The following is a 20,466-nucleotide window of genomic DNA, read 5'->3' as shown; positions in this document are numbered from 1 at the left end:
CTATATAAGTGTATTGTGACACTAATCTGTTTACTTCCAATTGTTTTTTTATTTGAGAGAGAGAGAATGAGAGACAGAGAGCACGAGAGGGAAGAGGGCAGAGGGAGAGGCAGACCCCCCGCTGAGCAGCGAGCCCGATATGGGACTCGATCCTGGGACTCCAGGATCATGACCTGAGCCGAAGGCAGTCGCTTAACCAACTGAGCCACCCAGGCGCCCCTCCAATTGTTTTTTGTAATGAGTATGTTTTTTTAAAAAAGTAAAGTCACTTGTACAAATCATAAAGAGCTGAATGGAAAATTGCAACCTGATTACATCTCCAGAAACCACTGAGATCAAGAAAGAGAATATTGTTGGTCCTGTAATACTTTTCTTTAGCTCCTCAGGGACTTTCCCCAGAGTTCAGCACTCTTAACATGTAAGGCAATAGATTGCTATCTTCATTTTTATACTTTGTATAAATGTAATCAGGCCATGGGAATTCTTTTGTATTTGGTTTTTTTCTTTCCATATGTGTTTGTGAACTACTGCATGTTGCTCTGCATCATTCATCAGAATGGATGGATCCAGGTCCATTGTGTGAATATCAAACAGTTGATGGCATCATTTTACTGTTAAGAGGCATGTGGATGGATTTCAGTGTAGGACTATTGTGAATATACTGGTATATAAAATCTACAACTTGTCTTTTAGTGGATCATGCATTATAGGTTGGGAGGGAGTTAGTGGCAATTGCAAAATCTCCCCTTTTGACAAAATTTTTCTTGGAAAAACATCATAGATCAACATTGTTTCCTTCTAGTTGGAGTTTAAATGTTCCGCTCTGAGCCTTAGGTAAGAAGTTTGGTTACTATCTTACGAACCAGTCTTTGTCTTCAAAATAGTTTAGTTCAGTTGAACAGTTGTCTCATTTCAGGAGGCGTCATGGAGGCGGATTCTTTTTTTTTTTTAGATTTTATTTATTTATGTGAGAGAGAGAGAGTGTGTGTGTATGAACAGTGGGGAGGGGCAGAGTGAGAGGGAGAAGCAGGCTTCCCTCTGAGCAGGGAGCCCGACCTGGGATTCGATCCCAGGACCCCGGGATCATGACCCGAAGGCAGATGCTTAACAACTGAGCCACCCAGGCACCTCCAGTAAGGGGATTTTCACATGTCAGGCTTGAAGCCCCCTCCAGTGGAGTAGGAACAGGCAGAGGCAGTCCGATAGATTGTTCTGGCCTGTTCTTCACATGTCTCTGGGGGTCTTTCCAAGTGGCCCATACAGCAACAGGCATGAAGATTGTGTAAACATGGGCCGTGTGGCAGTTTCTGTGAAGTTCACCTCAGTTGTTTGGTTTGCAGGGCTTCAGGAAAAAGGGTGGTTGTAGTTCTCAATGATTCCAAGTCAAGAGAATGAGAGAAAATTAGAAACCTCAGTTTGGAGGGTCATAACCAGAATTTTGAGGAAGCCAGTAGAGTTCAGGATCCAGCCCTATTTTATAGGCAAACAAACGGATAATCAGAACTACAATCTGACATCCACAAGCATGTGTTATTAAAACATAATGTTTCTCTCTAAAATCACCCTCATTTCCATCAAAGATACTGAAATGCGGATTAGTTCATTTGTAACAGAATTCCAAGTTGAACAAATTTGGTCTAATTATTTACATAACCACAGCAGCTTCTCCCTCTCCCTCTGCCCCTACCCCCTGCTCCTTCTCTCTTTCTCTCTCTCGTGCATACTCTGTCTCTCAAATAAATAAATAAAATCTTTAGGGGGAAAAAAACCCTTTAATTATTTATTTAACCAGGGTGGCAATCAGTGGTTCCATATGTTACATAGTTGTTAGCAAAACTTACCTCCTATAATATTGAGAAGTTTTAACTTTCTAAAGTAAACAAAGACCCAATAAATAGAAAACATAGAAACTCTGGTTTTCTGGGCAGATAAAGAAGGGAAAAAAAACTTTGTTTACAATTTCTTACCAAGAGATGACCAACAATTCAAGAAAACTATGTCTTTCTAACGGGGTGAAAGCCGAATGTCCATCTTATACCCATGTACTTTTAAAACTGTTTCATCCCAATCTTAGTCAGGCCATACCACGCATAAAATTTTTTTCCAAAGAAACACAAGCAGGGGGAGCTGCAGGCAGAGGGAGAAGCAGACTCTCCACTGAGCAGGGAGCCCGATGTGGGACTCGATCCCACGACCCTGGGATCGTGACCGGAGCCGAAGGCAGATGCTTAATGACTAAGCTACCCAGACATCCTGTCTTCAGAGGAGTTTAATCCATTTACTGTGAAAGTAATTCCTCAAAGGGAAGAGCTACTCTTGCCATTTTTAAATAGTTTTCTGTACATCTTGTAGCTATTTTATCCCATTTTTCTTCTGTTACTGTGTTCCCTTTTGTTTCTTTGATTTTTGTAATGAAATGCTTTGATACCATTCTCATTTCATTTTTGTGTCTTCTGTAGGTGTTTTCTTTGTGGCTACCATGGAGATTATTTAAAACCTCTTAAAAGTATAACAAACCATTTATTTTTATTTATTTATTTTTAAGATTTTTTAAATTTATTTATTTGACAGGGAGACACAGCGAGAGAGGGAACACAAGCAGGGGGGGTGGGAGAGGGAGAAGCAGGCTCCCCGCTGAGCAGGGAGCCCGATGCGGGGCTCAATCCCAGAACTCGGATCATGACCTGAGCCAAAGGCAGATGCTTAATGACTGAGCCACCCCGGCGCCCCTATCACAAACCATTTAAAACTGATATTGTCAATTGCATCCAGAGTTCTACTACTTAGGATCACCACCCCTGTATACACTTTTTATTACTGATATTCCAAAATTTAGCTTTTATGTTGTATACTCTATAACCTAGATTTATGATTTTTATGCTTTTATTTTATTTTATTTTATTTATTTATTTGACAGAGAGAGACACAGCGAGAGAGGGAACACAAGCAGGGGGAGTGGGAGAGGGAGAAGCAGGCTCCCCGCAGAGCGGGGAGCCCGATGCGGGACTCGATCCCAGGACCCTGGGATCATGACCCGAGCTGAAGGCAGTCGCTTAACCAACTGAGCCACCCAGGCGCCCTATGCTTTTATTTTTAAAGAAATTCTGTAGCAGAAATAAAATTGATTTGTGCTACCTCATTATTGTACTTCACATTTTATATTTGTGTAAATATTTACATTTACCTGAGAGCTTTATATTTTCATGTGGTTTTAGTTAGTGTTTAGAATCCTTTTACTTCAAGTAGAAGAATTCCCTTTAGCGTTTCTTGGAGGGCAGATCTAGTGGTAAACTTCCAGGGTTTTTACCTGGGAAAGCCTTCTTTTCTCCATATTAGAAGGATAGTTTTGCCAGATAGAGTATTCTTGGTGTGTGTGTGTATATATATATATATTTTTTTTTTTTTCATTGCTTTAATATATTATCCCATGCACCTCTTGGGATTTGCTGAGAATCCGACTAATTTCATAGGAGCTCTCTTGTACAAGATGGATTGCTTTTGTCATGCTGTTTCAAAATTCTCTTTTCATGTGTACTTTTTGATAGGTTAATTATGATGTGTTGCTGTGTTCATGTCTTGACATTTATCCTACATAGAATTCACTGAGTTACTTGAATTTGTCTCTTTCCGTAATTGTGGGAGGTGTAAACCCTTAGTTCTTCATGTAAGTTTTCTGCCCCATTTCACTCTCTTTTTTGTGGGGACCTCCTTAATATGTAAAATGCTCCAATGTCAGTGTCCCATGAGTCCCTTAGGCTCTGTCCTTTTCCATATTTTCTTTGTTCCCGACAATGGATAATTTAAAACGAAGGGCCTTTAATATGTCTGATTCTTTCTTCTGCTTGGTGAAATCTGTTTCTGACCCGGTTGTGTATTTTTAAATTCAGTTATTGAACTCTTAGCTCCCAGTTTCTGTTGAGTTGTTTTTTATACTTTCTGTCTGTTTGGATTTTTATTTTGGTCATGTACGGTTTCCAGTTATCATTTACCTACCTATTTGTTTTCTCTTTCTCTTGAGCACCTTAGTGATCATTATTTTGAAATCTTTGTCAGGTAATGAATATTCCTTATTAATTTAGAGCCAGTCTTGAGTTTTATTTTGGTCCTTTGATTAGAACACATTTTTCTGTTTCTTTGTATGCCTGTGATCTTTTGCTGAGATTTGGGGATTAAATAAAAAACAGCCTCTGGCCCCAGGCTTTATAGACTTGCTTTGTACTGGAGAATAAAAATAACACTCAACTGTGCATTAGCCTGCATAGTCCTGCATAATCCTGGGGACTGTCAAACATATTCTGGGGATGTGTAATGTCTGAGTTTTTTAAATATCCCAGTTAAAAAATGCTCTGTTGTTTCTTCTTTGGAACCCATGATACATTATTTTCCCTGATGTTTGTCTGCAACTGTGCAGTCTCTGCAGTGTTTGAATAAGCGGTCAGCTTTTTTTTCTGAGCAGTCACCACAATGGATCCATCTCACCTCAGTGGAATCCTATAGTATCTGTCTCTTTGTGAGTCATTTATTTCACTAAAAATAAGGTTTTCAAGCTTTACCCAAGTTGTATCATGTCACAAAATCTGTTTCTTTTTCAAAGTTGAAAAATATCCCATGGTATGTGTATGCTACATTTTCTTCATCCATCCACCTAACCATTAGCATTTGGGTGGATTCTACCTGTTACTCGCTTTTGTGGGTCAAGCTGCAGTGGATGTGGATGTGCAAATACCAATTCCAGATCTTCCTCTGAATTCTTCTGGATATAAACCCAAAAGTGGGATGGGTAGATCATAGAATAATTTTGTTTTTAATTTTTTGAAGAATCTCCATGCTGTTTTTCACACTGGTTCCACCATTTTATCTTCCCTGCAATGGTGCATATGAGTTCTAACTTCTCCACATCAGTTACCAAGCCATGTTAATTTTGATATGTTTCATAATGGTCATCCTGTTGCATGTGAAGTGATACCTCGTTGTTTCTCATTTGTATTTCACGAATCATTTATCAGATTTGGAGCATCTTGGCCATGTGTGTACCTTTTGGGTTGATTAATGTCTATTCAGTGCTTTACCCATTTATCATTCAGGTTGTCCGGATGTTGTGTTGTATCATTACTTTATAAATTCTGGATATTAACCTTTTTACACACAGGTGCTTTGCAAAAATTTGTTCCCATCTGTAGTTTCTGTTTTCACTCCATTCTTTCCTTTACTGTGTACAGGTTTTTATGTTTGTTATAATCTCACTGGTTTATTTTTAATTTCGTTGCCTCCAACATGGGTGTCATATCTAAAAAATCATTGTCAAATCAAAAGTCACGTAGCTTTTTCTCTATCTTTTTTTTTCTAGGAGCTTTATATTTACATGTTTATGTTTAATTAAGTGTTCGACCCATTTTGAGTTAATATTTGTGTGTGGTCTTTTTTTTTTAAAGATTTTATTTATTTATTTGAGAGAGAATGAGAGAGAGAGAGAGAGAGCATGAGAGGGGGGAGGGTCAGAGGGAGAAGCAGACTCCCTGCCGAGCAGGGAGCCCGATGTGGGACTCGATCCCGGGACTCCAGGATCATGACCTGAGCCGAAGGCAGTTGCTTAACCAACTGAGCCACCCAGGCGCCCCCTTTTTTTTTTTTTTTTTTAAATTTATTTGTGTGTGGTCTTGAGTAGGAGTCCATCATCATTCTTACCATGTAGGCATCTGATTTTCTCAACACCATTGTTTTAAGATGCTGTCTTTTATCTATTCTGTGGTATAGGCAGGAGGTCTTGTTGAAGTTCCTTTGAAATGAGAGTTTATATCTGAGCTCTTTGTTCTGTTCCAGTGTTCCTTATTTATCATGCCTCTTAAATTATTTTGCTTACTCTGGCTTTGTAATATGCTTAACATCAGGAAGTGTGATGTCTCCAAGGTACTGATCATTTTCAAGATTATTCTGGGTATGTGGGACGCCTGGGTGGCTCAGTCGGTTGTTTTCCTTCGGCTCAGGTCATGATCCCAGGGTCCTGGGATCGAGCCCCACATCAGGCTCCTTCTCCCTCTGCCTGCCGCTACCCCTGCTTGTGCTCTCTCGCTCTCTCTGTCTCTCTCACAAATTAATAAATAAAATCTTTTTTAAAAAAGATTATTCTGGGGGCACCTGGGTGGCTCAGTCGTTAAGCGTCTGCCTTCGGCTCAGGTCATGATCCCAGGGTCCTGGGATTGAGCCCCGTGTCGGGCTCCCTGCTCTGCGAGGAGCCTGCTTCTCCCCCTCCGCCTCCCCCTGCTTGTGTTCCCTCTCTCGCTGTGTCTCTCTCTGTCAAATAAATAAATAAAATCTTAAAAAAAAAAAAGATTCTGGATACGTGATATTCTGTGACATTCTGTATGAATGTTATAATATGGGTTTTGATCCTTTTGGCAAAAATGTCATCGGGATTTTGAGATTGCATTGAATCTGTCCATCACATTGGGTATTATTGACATCTTAATAATATTATGTATGTTACTCCAATACCATTAGATTTTAATCCAACACCATAGATGTTTTCCTACTTATTCTGTCTTTAGTTACCTCTGCAATATTTTATAATTTTCATCACATAAGATTTTATCTCTATCATGTTAAATCTTAAGCATTTCATTCTTTGTGATGCTACCATAAATGTAATTATATTCTTAATTTTTTGGTTTTTTTTTTAGTAGAATCAACTAATTTCTACATGTTGACCTTGTATTTTGAAACTTTGTAAAATTTGTTTGACTTTTAAATGGTTTTTATTTTATTTATTTTAAAAAATATTTATTTGAGAGAGAGAGAGCATGAGCAGGGGGAGGGGTAGAGAGAGAGAGAGAGGAGCAGACTTCCCGCTGAGCAGGGAGCCTGACATGGGGCTTGATCCTAGGAGCCTGGTATCATGACCTGAGCTGAAAGCAGCTGCTTAACCAACTGAGCCACCCGGGCACCCCTAAAAAAGTTTTTAAAATGTGGATTCTTTTGGCTTTTCTGTATATAAGAGTATATCATCTGTGAACAGAAATAATTTTACTTTTTCTTTTCCAATTTGGATGCCTTTTATTTATTTTTGCCATCTAATTGTTCTAAGTAAAATATCAAGTAGTATGTTGAATGGAAGTGTTGAATTTGCTTCATTCTCTTCTACCTGATCATGGAAGAAAAGCTTTCAGTCTTTAACTAGAGTATGATGTTACCTTTAGGATTTTCATATATGGCCTTTACTACATTGAGGTGGTTACCTTCTCTTTCTATTTTGTTGAGTGTCTTTATCATGAAACAGTGTTGAACATGGTCAAATTCTTTTTCCACATCAGTTCAAGTGATGTTATTTTTGACCTTTATTCTGTTAACGGGATGTCTTACATATTGTTTTCAGTATGTTGAAACTCTTGAATTTGAGGAAGTATTCCCACTTGTTCATGCTTTAGAATGTTAAAATGTGCTTTTGCCATCAGCTCCTTGTATTTTATTTTATATTTTATTAAAGGTCTTATGTATGTATGTATGTATTTATAGAACAAGCAGTGGGAAGGGGCAGAAGGAGAGGGAGAGAGAATCCCAAGCAGGCTCCCTGCTGAGCGCTAAGTCCAAAGGAGCTGGATCTCAAGACCCTGAGATAATGACTTAAGTGGAAACCAAGAGTCCGATGCTTAACCAACTGAGCCACCCAGGCGCCTCTCAGTTTGCTGTATTTTATTGTGGACTTTTGCACGAATATTCATCTTGGATAGTAGTCTGTATTCTTCTTTACGTGTAGTGTCTTTGGCTTTGATATCTGGATAAGGCTGGTGTCATAGAAAGGGATCTGATAATTTCTCTTCATACGTTGGTAGTGTTTGAAGTTTGATGTAAGTTTTCATTGAATGTTTCCTTGAATTAGCCAAAAATTCATCTGGGTTAGACAATTTCAGAGTTTTTGGTTACTTTTTTCTATCTATTTAGTAGTTGTCGGTCTGTTGTGAGGTGTTTTCTCATTTTGTTTTTTTTTTGGTCATGATAGAGTACAGATTGGATCTTTTTTTTTTTTTTAAGATTGATTTATTTGAGAGAGAGACAGAGCACAAGCAGGGCGAGAGGCAGAAGGAGAGGGAGAAACAGACTCCCCGCTGAGCCGGGAGCCTGACACAGGGCTCTGTCCCAGGACCTGGAGATCACGACCTGAGCCGAAGGCAGATGCTTAACCATCTGAGCCACCCAGGTGCCCTAACAGATTGTATCTTTTATGAAATTTATACACATGGTTTTTGGTATCCATTTGTTGGCATATAATTTTTCTTTATCGCCTCTTACAATTATTATTTCTATGGCATCAGTTTTTTGTTTTGTTTTTTTTTAGATTTTAGTTATTTATTTGCCAGAGAGAGAGCAGAAGCAGGGGGAGTGGCAGGCAGAGGAGAAGCAGACTCCCTGCTGAGCAGGGAGCCTGCTATGAGGCTCCATCCCAGGAACCTGAGATCATGACCTGAGCTGAAGGCAGACACTTAACCAACTGAGCCACCCAGGTGTCCCAGCATCAGTTTCATTTATTTATTTATTTATTTAGATTTTATTTATTTGAGAGAGAGAATGAAAGAGAGCACATGAGAGGGGGGAGGGTCAGAGGGAGAAGCAGACTCCCCGCTGAGCAGGGAGCCCGATGCGGGACTTGATCCCGGGACTCCAGGATCATGACCTGAGCTGAAGGCAGTCTCCAACCAACTGAGCCACCCAGGCGCCCCCGGCATCAGTTTTAATGTGGTTTTACTTGAGTCTTCTGTTATTTTTACTTGATTTAGTAAAGGGTGTGTCATTTTTCTGGATCTTTTCAGAAAACCAACTCTTTGTTTTGTTGATGGCTTTTTATTTTTTCCATATCCTATTTCTTAAAATAGTTTATTTATTTACTTATTTATTTATTTAGAGACCGAAAACAGGGGGAGGGACAGAGGGAGAGGGAGAGAGAGAACCCCAAGCAGACTTCCACACTGAGCACAGAGCCTTTTGTGGGGCTCAATCCCACGACCCTGAAATTGTGACAGGAGCCGGAATCAAGAGTTGGACGCTCAACTGACTGAGCTACTGAGGTGCCCCTTGCTATATCTTATTTTGTTGATTTATGTTGCATGTTAAAATTTCCTCCCCTCTGCTAATTCTTGGGCTAGACATCCTTCTTTTTCTTTTTTTTTTTTAAAGATTTTATTTATTTATTTCACAGAGAGAGATACAGTGAGAGAGGGAACACAAGCGGGGGGAGTGGGAGAGGGAGAAGCAGGCCTCCCGTGGAGCAGGGAGCCCGATGCGGGGCTCGATCCCAGGATCCCGGGATCATGACCTGAGCTGAAGGCAGACGCTTAACGACTGAGCCACCCAGGCGTCCCGACATCCTTCTTTTTCTGATTCTTTTTTGTGTAATAAAGTGATTTGTGCTACAGTATGACAGTGTTAGAAAATTCTCTGTATGTACGATATCTTAGCATTTTCTGTAGGGCTAGTCTAATGGTGCTGAAATTGTAACAAGTAGTTCTCTGGGAAATTTTTTACTTGTCCTTCATCTTGACGGAGTATTCTTGGTAATTTGCTTCATTCATGACTATTGATAGATTGTATACTGTTTTCTTTATATGAGGCTGTTGCTGAGAAATCTACTGATAATGCTGTAGAAGCTCTGTTGTACGTCCTGGGGTGCTTATTCTTGTTCCTTTTAAATTTCTTTTTGGGGTGCCTGGGTGGCTCAGTTGGTTAGGCAACTGCCTTCGGCTCGGGTCATGATCCTGGAGTCCCTGGATCGAGTCCTGCATCGGGCTCCCTGCTCGGCAGGGGGTCTGCTTCTCCCTCTGATCCTCTTCCCTCTTGTGCTCTCTGTCTCTCATTCTCTCTCTCTCAAATAAATAAATAAAATCTTTAAAAAAAAAATTTCTTTTTGTTTGTGATTCTTGATAGTTTGATATATTGTGTATCTGTGTGGATATCTTTCAGTTTATTTTATTTGGAATTCATTGTGCTGCTTGATATTTTAGGCCTGTTTCTTTCCTCAAATGAGGGACATATAAGCCATTAATTCTTCTTTTAAGCTCTCTGCCCCCTTTTCTTTCTCTTTACCTCATTGGGTCCCCTTGATGTGTATATTGGTCTCCTTGATGGTGTCCAGTGAGTCCCTCAGGCATTTGTCCCTTGTCTACATTTTTATTTTGTGCTCCCTGTAACTTCATAATTTTAGTGAATTATCTTCGGGCTTTTTCTTTCTTTCTTTTGCTTGATCAAGTCGTCATTAAGCGCCAGTGAAGTTTCAGGTGTAGTTATTGTACTACTGTCAGCTCTCATTTTTTGTTTGTTCCTTGATTGTACTTTCTGTCTCATTGATATTTTGATTTTGTTCTAACATAGTTTGAATATTTTAACTCTTTTAGCTATTTAATCATCATTTAGATGGTTATTTTAATTGTGTATCAGGTAATATAGATGTCCATTACCTACAGCCAATTTCTGCAGATGTATTTCGTTTCTTTCAGCGTGCCTTGTTTTTCTTCTTTGTATGATTGATCTTTTGAGATTTGGGAATTTAAACAGCCTAGGTCTCCTAGTCTTTATGGACTTGCTTTTTTCAGGAGAACACCAATAACAGTCACAGGATGCAGAAAATTTGCAACTTGTCAAACCCATTTGGTCAGGTATATTCTCTGTGCATGTAACTTCCCAGTAACAAAAATTTCTGTTTCTTACGAGTCCATGATATATTGCTCTCCCTAATGTCCATCTTTAGATGTACAGTCTCTGCTACCAAAGTGTTCACTCGTGACGACAAATGGTGCTTTGATGGTGTATGCCATTCTGTGTTGTACTCTGTGCCAAGTGAAATAAAATAAGTTTATGTACCCATATGAAAAGTCACAGCTTTGGACACAGAGACTCTTCAGTATGTTAACTATATGATTCATGTTTTCTGGAAAATACAAATAAGTAAACAAAAGAATGTGTCTGTGACGTGAGTGTGAAATACAATGAAATCTTACAAGTTGGAGGCCTCATTGACTTAGAACCAACACTCCCACAAGTCAGAATCTTCAGTGCACAAAAGAGAGAGCTTTCATTTTCCATTGGAAACTACAAGCAAAGAGAAACTCAGAAGAAAGGAGTTTCCAGTTTCAATGTGATGGCTTCTGCACACCTTGCAGTAAATCCATCCAATCATTATGAATGATTAAGAGATAAATTCACGTTATATAGGAGGAATCTGACAGAGAGCACCAAGCCAAGTAAAAGAAGTTAACGTCAGCTGTAATAATAAGCAAATTGGTATCAGTGCCTGAGGCACACTGAAGGACACAGCATAACTTCTGTGTTCTTGTTGCTGCCCTAGAGTAAATCAGAATATGAATCTAATTAAGAGGGCCACCTGAGTGGCTTAGTAGCTGAAGTGTCTGACTCATGATTTTGGCTCACTTCATGATCTCATGGGTCATGGGCTTGAGCCCTGTGTCGGCCTCTGTGCTCACCAGTGCTGACATTCAGCGATGTGGCCATCAAACTCTCAGGAGGAGTGGGGATGCCTGAACCATACATACCCAGAGGCAATTGTACAGGGATGTGATGTTAGAGAACTACGGACACCTCCTCTTCCTAGGTGAGGATGGCTTTTTCCATATTTCCAAACCACACTCAGATTTGTTCCTTCCTTTGAAAACCATCTCTTCAAAGAGTCTTTGCATGACTGGAATTCAGATCCAGGCAATAAGGGAAATCAGTAGGGGTTTGTAGAGAAAAATTTTCATGATATTTCCTTTTCAGCTTTAGCTTCCCCTTTCCTTAGGGTAATATCATCAATTCTGTAGATTTGTGGTAATTCTACATATTCAGTGACATAAAATGGTACTGCCTACATCCTAAACTCCAATTATTACTCTTTGTTATTGTATCAATAGTACTTGGAAGTGGAGGTCATAATGTGAATATTCGAAACCCCTACTGTGTGTTCTAAAGGGATCGTTGGTTAACAGCACTTGGGAAATAATTTTCTAGAATTCTACAATGTCCTCTCTTCTCTGCTGAGCACAATTTTGGATTGAAAGTTAGAATCTCCAGCAATACTTTTTTCTTTTAAACAGATCTCGTGTGGAAGCCAAACCTGGTCCTCTTTTTGGAGCAAGAGAAGGAGCTCTGGGATATGAAGAGAAAGAAGAGAGTAGCCTTCCACCCAGGTAGGTGAGACTGAATGAAGCAGATGACAGAGGTGAGGTCCAAATGTGAAGCAGGAAGATTGACCTTAAAGTGTGTTTTAAGTAGCTCTCCTTGAATGGAAATTAGTTTGAGAAGCCTAGTTTTATTTCTCTCCCTCTCACAGAGGGACATCAACTATCCAACATTATTAAGCTCTTACATTCTCTAAAGATTCTTCTTCAGCTCCAGTGATGGTCCATCACATCCACAGGGAGGGCCAGGCAACTACCCTGGGAGTGGGGGGCTTCCATAGTCTGAGAGCTTCTCCATTGCCGTGAGGGCCCTGGGAAATCTCCCTATTTCTGAGGAACTCTATGCTAAGCCTTTTCTAAGTTCTGTTTTGCCTTGTATGAGAAGTGTGTCATGATAGCAGTGGAATACTGGGGTTTGGTGCAGACATCATGGGAACACTGTTGATAGATATCTGGTGTTTTCTGGTTTATGCTTTCCAATGTTATGGAGGCTTTAATTTTAATTGAACAAAATTGAGACTCAGTAATCTCATTAGATAATAAAGCACCTCCCTAAAATGAGAAAATCTAATCCCTTATTTCCCTTCAAAGGTTCATTTTTCTTTGTATTGACTAATATTAGAAAGTTCCACTCTGTGTTGCATTCCTCAGTGGTGAAATAATGTATCTTTTTGTGTCCTAGAATTCCTACATAAATTATAAATTAATGCCATAAGGGAGCTAGAACATTTAGAACTTAGAACTTGCAGCCTATAATAAAGTCTCAATTGTTATTTTATTAACAATTGCATCATTTTATAATTTTGTATGATATGAAGTTGTGATTTTTGTCGTGTGTTTTCACTGTATTAGTTATATGTCAGATTCATCTCTAATTTTTTTATATGAATAGTTGGGATATGACATGGGCGTATGCTGCTAAGAAGTGAGGTGGATAATTAGTAAAATCCCCATATTTTATTTATTTATTTTTAAAGATTTTATTTATTTATTTGAGAGAGAGAGAATGAGAGAAAGCACATGGGAGGGGGAAGGGTCAGAGGGAGAAGCAGACTCCCCGCTGAGCAGGGAGCCCAATGCGGGACTCGATCCCGGGACTCCAGGATCATGACCTGAGCTGAAGGCAGTCGCTTAACCAACTGAGCCACCCAGGCGCCCAAAATCCCCATATTTTAAAAAAAAGTTTTGTTTATAAATTTTATTTTACTTTAGGAGAAATTTACTGTTAGGCTTTTCTTCCTCAGAATGTATCCGAATTTAATTCCCAGTATTTATTTTTTACAAAGTGATTGCTGGCATATTTTACAATTTTGATACTCTGTATTTCAAAATGAAGGGTATTTCTTCGGGTGCTTGGTTCTTTTTTAAAATTTATTTATTTGTGAGAGACAGAGAGAGAACGAGCCAGCACTAGTATGGGGAGGGGTAGAGGGAGAGAATCCTAAACAGACTCCCTGAGGGGCTCAATCCCACAACCCTGAGATTGTGACCTGAGGTGAAATCAAGAGTTGGATGTTAACCTACTGAGTCACCCAGCACCCCAGCCTGCTTGTTTCTAAAGAATGGATTATAGCCTTGCATTTTGTGTAAGAGGAGGGACATGTTAATAACATAATACATTTTTTAATGTCTTTTAAGTGCTCATTCATAAGATTTTCTATTAGAGCTATTCATGGTTGATTTTAATGAATATTCTTTATAATTTTACTGTCAATTTAGGCATGACAGTAATTCAAAATACTTGTTTTTCATGGGTACATAGTCACAGGTTAAAATTACGCTTATATAGAAGGTTTCCTTTCAGAAATTCATGTATTTTTATGTAGACTTACTTGGGTTAAATTTTGTCTTCTTCTGCTTTTGCAATTCCGTAATAATGTGCTTACTTTTGTATGGGACCCTCCACAACATTATTTAGTTGTGATATTGTTGTTGCCTGTGTATTTTATTATAGGATGACAATTTTCAACTCAGTAGATTTCAAGACAGTGTGAGTTTATCTCACATATGAATCAGCTTTATGCCCTTTATCAATAAAATTATGTATGTATTTGTCTGTATAAATACCACCCATGCATACTGTGATTATGACTCATCTTGTGAATTTGTTTTATTGGTTAGTGTTCAGTGAGTGTTGTATCATGTCTAGGTGAGTTGTTATAATAATAGAATTAATTTCATCAGCTGTTGGTGAATTTATATTCCCTTTGCATGAGAGAAACACTTCTTGTGGATTCAGTGTAATTTTTAAACATTTTATACCTCTGAATCAAATTTTGGTATTACATTATATCCTTAATTGTGGTGTTATACCCATGATGTGCTTTGATACCATCCTCACTAACTTTTGTGTCTTCTCTGTACTTACTTTCATAATAGTTACATTAGAGATTACTTAAAACATTTTAAAGGTATAACAAACCATTTTTAAGTGCTCTTGTCATTTGCATACAACACTCTTCTACTTATCATCTCCACCCCTGCACCCACTTTGTTACCAATATCACAAATTCTATCTTTTATGTGGTGTACTTTGTTACCTAGGTTTATGATTTTATGCTTTTATATAAAAAAAATTCTACTGCAGAAATAAAAGTGACGTGTGCTACCTCATTACAACACTACAGGATTCTGTAATTTTGTAAATATTTACATTTAGCTGAGAGCTTTATGTTGTCCTGTGGTTTCAGTTACTGTTCAAAATCATTTTATTTCACTGGAAAGACTTCCTTTAACGTTTCTTGTGGGACAGGTCTACTGGTAAACTTAGGGGGGTTTTTACTTGGGGAAGTCTTCATTTCTACATTCATGGAAAACTGCTTTGCCAGGTAAAGTATTCTTGGTGGCTATTTTTTGATCTTTCAGTATGTGAATATATTTTCCCATGTAGTTCTTCTTGTCAGGCCTGCTGAGAATCCCACTACTAATCTTATAAAGCTCTCTTGTACAAGATGGTTGGTTTTGTCATGCTGTTTCAAAATTTTCTTTTCACTTGTGATTTGTGATAATTATGATGTGTCACTGTGTTCATGTCTTGAGATTTATCCTATTTTGAATTTACTGAGCTTGTTGAATTAGTCTCTTCCCACATACATGGGATGTACAAGCCTTTAGTTTTTCATGTAAACTCTCTGCCCCCTTCACTCTCCTCTCCTTATGGGGTCCCCTTAATGTACATATTGGTCCACTTGTTGGTCTCCCATGAGTCCCTTAGACTCTGTCCTTTTCCACATTTTTCTTTGATCCTTTCAGTAGAGAATTTAAAATAAGGTGTCTTTAAGATGTCTGATTCTTTCTTCTGATTAATCAAGTCTATGGCTGACCCCTTGGTGTATTTTTAAATTCAGTGACTATTCTCTTCAGCTCCCTATTTCTGGTTCATTGTTGTTATACTTTCTGTCTGTTTGGATTTTCATTTTGGTCATGCATAGTTTCCCTGATATCATTTAGTTAACTATCTGTTTTCTTCCTCCGTGAACATCTTTATGATGGTTATATGAATTCTTTGTTAGGCCACTAATAATGGTTCTTTATTAATTTAAGGCCAACTTTGGAGATTTATTTCATTCCTCTGTTTGGAACACATTTTTCTGTTTCTTTGTATGCTATATTATATATATATATATTTTAAGGTTTTTTATTTATTTATTTGACAGAGAGAGACACAGCGAGAGAGGGAACACAAGCAGGGGGAGTGGGAGAGGGAGAAGCAGGCTTCCCCCGGAGCAGGGAGCCCGATGGGGCCTCGATCCCAGGACCCTGGGATCATGACCTGAGCCGAAGGCAGACGCTTAACGACTGAGCCACCCAGGCGCTCTATGCTTTATTATATTTTGTTGACATATGTGGATTTTAAAAAAGCAGCCTCTGAGCCCAAGATTATGGACTTGCTTTGTAGAGAGGAACACAAATAATAGTAATTCTGGGACCTCTCACACATGCTCTGGACATTTATCATTTCTGAATTTTTGTAATTTCCCAGGTTTAAAACTGTAGTTACTACTTTATGTCCGTGATAGCTTCCTCTCTGTTTGTCTTCAGCTCTGTGTTCTCTCCATTGGTTGAACAAATGCTCACCTTTGGTCTGAGCAGCCACCACGCTGCATCAAGAGGGTGCTCTCATTTCCTCTGCCTCCCATGTCATGCATGACAGAAACAAGTCCCTCAGGCAGCAGCCAGGAAGCCAGATCATTGAACATATAGGTCACTCATTTGTTTCTTTCCTGAGGAGAGGTAAGAGTTTTCTCACAGTGTTGCCATGGAGTGTCTAGGAGGGTGAATGGCTATTGTGGGCAAGTATCATAAGCTTTCCTTGTCTCTTTGATGAGGCTCTTCCTTTGTACTTACCTGGGGGTGCTGTGTTCTCCTAACTGGCTTCTGGAGCACTCTAAAAGGTAAGTTGTTCCGTTTTTGTCTCCATGGAGGAGCGCAGTCCTGGTGGTTCCTATTTCTCCCTTCTGCTGATGTGCTAGGATGAGTATCAGTTCTACACATGAGCATTTTAACATATATGCATGTCAGTGTACTAAGTGTGGTAACTTATTTTGTATCTTTTAGTCGTGTCTTTCCATAACACCCAAGGCCTGTTGGCAAAGACAGGGAAAGGAGATTCAGTTTGTAGAGTGATATGGGAAGCTGTGGAAGCTGTGGAAATAAGTATTTATACTGATGAGTGACTGGGAATGTGATGGGGGGTAATGAAGGACATTATGATGGATATAACCAGATTGTGACAATTACTATAATGAAATCCTTATTGCCATAAGAGATGAGGGATAGATAACATTCGGGGAAAACCTCACCTTAAGTCAGTTATATTTGCAGAACAATGTCTTCGAACCCAGGGATGATAATCCATTTTTTAAACATACATATTTTTTTGAACGGTATTTGGAAATTCTGGAAAGTCACCTAGTCCAAACTAAAAGTAATCATTCAAACGATTTCTTTTTTTTTTAAAGATTTTTATTTATTTATTTATTTGAGAGAGAGAGAATGAGAGACAGAGAGCACGAGAGGGAGGAGGGTCAGAGGGAGAAGCAGACTCCCCGCCGAGCAGGGAGCCTGACGCGGGGCTCGATCCCGGGACTCCAGGATCATGACCCGAGCCGAAAGCAGCCGCTTAACCAACTGAGCCACCCAGGTGCCCCCAAACGATTTCAAATACAAGATTGGTTTCATCGTTAACTGACAAATTTCAGAATGTTAGACGTTTAAAAGTGAAGATAAAATGTCTAAATATGATTGATTTGAGAAGTGCTTTCCAGAGGGTTTGTTACACTTCCACCAACACATAATCCCTCCTTGTTGCAAAGTTTCCAGTTCAGATGTACACTGGAGGGTCTTTATCCAGACATCACTTTGTAATACTTATCTCACACAATTCTTAATTTGGAGTAAGGTTTCAAGGTGTTGTGAACTTAGGAAGATTTTATTTTATTTTATTCATTTATTTTTAAAGATTTTATTTATTTATTTGACAGAGAGAAACACAGTGATAGAGGGAACACAAGCAGGGGGAGTGGGAGAGGGAGAAGCAGGCTTCCCGCGGAGCAGGGAGCCCGATGCGGGGCTCAATCCCAGGGCCCTGGGATCATGACCTGAGCTGAAGGCAGACGCCTAACGACTGAGCCACCCAGGCACCCCAGAACTTAGGAACATTTTAGTCAGGGCTCTAACTTTTATAATTATGGAGGTGCCTATAATAGAGACAAAACTTACCAATGCAGTGAATCTGGGAAAAACATCGATCAAGGGTCAAATCCTATTAAACATCAGAGAGCTCAGTTTCCATAGAACCAGTATTATAGTAATAAATGTGGGAAAGTTGTTTATGAAAGATCAAATCTTATTGTACATCATTGTATCCTTACTGAAGAGAAGACTTAAAAATGTAATAAGTGTGGCAAACCGTTTAACTGCCTTCAAGATTCACTCGACAGCAGGCATTTCATAATGGGAAGAAATATTACAAATGTAAACAATGTGCAAAACCTTTAACTACCACTCAAAACTTATCAGTATAAGGGAATACATAGTGGGGACAATGCCAACAAATGTAAAAAAAAAAAATTTGTGGCGATGTCTTTAAGCAGAACTACACACTTCTGAACTTCATAGAGTGCATACTGTATGAAAACCTACAAATGTAAAGAATGTGGCAAGGAATTTAATTCATAATCAGAAGTATTCAACGTGAGATAATACATCCTGGGGGTACCTTACAAATGTCAAGAATGGTGGCAAAGTCTTTACCTGGAACTGAACCCTTACTCAGCATCAGAGAAAGCATAGTGGATAGAAATCCTAGAAATGTACTGATTGATGAGTGACCTTTGTGTTTAATATACAGAGTCTTCATAAAGGATAAAAATATTAAAGATGTAGATAATTTGCAAAGTATGCAGTAGAAAGGAAATCTAAATAAGAACATTCACAGTAGAAAGCAATAAGTCAGTACCACATTTTAGACATTAGAAATCAGAGTATTTATTACAGAGAAAAATCCGAAGTTTAAACTCTCAGATCAATTACATTTTAGCCTTGGACAATGCAGGCTGGAGGGGTACCAACCCCCTCCAGAAGGGGAAATCTGTGTGTAATTTTTTTGAAAGATTTTATTTATTCATTTGAGACCGAGAACACCAGGGTATGGCGGGGCACAGAGGGAGAGGGAGAAGCAGGCTCCCTGCTGAGTAGGGAGCCCAAAGCGTGGCTCCATCCCAGGACCCCAGGATCATGATATGAGCCGAAGGCAGAGCCTAAGGTGGACGCTTAACCGACTGAGCCACCCAGGCACCGTTTGAGTCCCCAAAACTCAAAACCATACCTACTTTTCCATAGAAATAGCCTATTGTTTGGCTGGCGCCTGGATGGCTCAGTCGGTTAAGCGTCTGCCTTTGGTTCAGGTCGTGATCCCAGGGTCCTGGCATCGAGTCCTGCATCAGGTGCCCTACTCAGCATGGAGTCTGCTTGTCCCTGTCCCTGCTCTTGCTCTCTCTCTCAAATAAGTAAATAAAATCTTTTTTTAAAGAAATAGCCTATTGTTGACCAGAAACCTTACCTAGAATATGAATAGTTAATCATCTCCTTCTTTTTATGTTGTCTGTATCCTATGCAATATTTTTATAATAAAGTAAGGTTAATAAAGGAAAATATTAAGGAAATCATAACAAAGAGAAAACATGTCTATAGTACTACACTATATTCAAAAAAAAGAAAAAAAATCTATAAATTGACCCACGCTGTTCAAACCCGTGTTATCCAATGGTGAACTGTCTCTGTTAATATGCCTGAAAGGATCAAGGGTGGATAGATACCTGGAGAAGGATTATTAGTTTCGGTGTGTCTCCTTTTTCTTTTGACTATATTTGCGATATTTTGCATGGCAAATATTAATTTTACTCTGAAATCAACTTATGTTAAGCCTTTATTGCTTCTGTGCGTGCAAAATGATTTGATTCTTGCTGTGTCACCAACATGAGGGCACTGTGATGGGGAATTCATTCATAACCTACTTTTCCATGCAACATTAAGGAGGCTATAGAATGAAATATATGAGGAAAGTCCACATGGAGATGTGTGTGGTTGACATATAAGAGTGAAATAATTCCTGATGAAGTAAGGATTCAGGGCATTATTATTTGCATTAAAGTAAAACAAACATTCTAAATTTTAAGTGGTTTTGTCATTTGCTGTTTAAGGAGAATACAGTGGTAGGTTATTTAAAGCTGAATGTATCTTCATCATCATAGCAGTTGATACTTGTAAATATTTGTTATTCAGTTGAAATAAAAGAAATATTCACAGATAACTGAGGAAAGTATAGCTAACTCTTCCCTAAAAGGGTGTAAAATTACTGTAAATCCTCATTTACTAAATAATTAGCCTCAGTTGAAAAGCGTGGAAAGCACAACTCACAGATCATTCTGTCAGGTGAACAGGGATGGTTCTTGAGTGATGTAATGGGCATTTTGACCAAAGATCATATAGTGATTTTTCAGTGGTTTGTTTACAGTGTGTTTGAACTTAATATATTTAATTAATAACACTGAATGAATTTTAATGTGTTAACACTGATGTGTAATAAAAGAAACGTTATTCGACACAACCTTAGCCTACCCGAGCTTCATCAAGGTTGCAGGTAAACAGACAGTAACACAAAGTACACTTGACCCTTGAACAACATGGGTTTGAAGTATGGTCCATTGTGGTCAGATTTATTTATAATACAGTATCGTAAATATATTTTCTCTTCCTTCTGATTTTCTTAACATTTTCTTCTCCTGAGCTTCCTTTATTGTAGGAA

The 20,466-nt window shown here is 38.8% G+C and overlaps 2 protein-coding genes across 5 annotated transcripts in view; both read left to right on the top strand.

The window, feature by feature from the left end:
* The window catches only part of ZNF845 (zinc finger protein 845), a 180,659-nt gene that overhangs the window by 13,367 nt on the left and 146,826 nt on the right, over positions 1-20,466 (top strand). For 2 of the 4 annotated variants that reach the window (XM_081807620.1, XM_081807621.1), the window contains exon 1: positions 9,889-11,593. The exons of 1 other annotated variant lie outside the window; for it this stretch is intronic. In XM_081807620.1, coding sequence (XP_081663746.1) covers positions 11,560-11,593 — 34 coding nt within the window. In that variant the 5' untranslated portion in view covers positions 9,889-11,559. Of the gene's footprint in view, positions 1-9,888; positions 11,594-20,466 lie in introns of those variants that run through there. One more of the 4 variants, XR_014141037.1, reaches the window with a different exon arrangement.
* LOC102738890 (uncharacterized) overlaps positions 12,075-20,466 on the top strand; it is a 25,070-nt gene continuing 16,678 nt past the window's right edge. Inside the window, 1 exon segment of the mRNA XM_031032249.2 lies at positions 12,075-12,167. Within this exon segment, the coding sequence (XP_030888109.2) occupies positions 12,134-12,167 (34 nt within the window). The 5' untranslated portion in view covers positions 12,075-12,133.

This window comes from Leptonychotes weddellii, chromosome 16 (genome assembly GCF_054177405.1).
Source record: "Leptonychotes weddellii isolate Sample4059 chromosome 16, ASM5417740v2, whole genome shotgun sequence".
In the NCBI taxonomy this organism is placed as follows: domain Eukaryota; kingdom Metazoa; phylum Chordata; class Mammalia; order Carnivora; family Phocidae; genus Leptonychotes; species Leptonychotes weddellii.
Note: the sequence above shows the minus strand (reverse complement) of the source record. Positions and strands in the feature narration are given on the sequence as shown.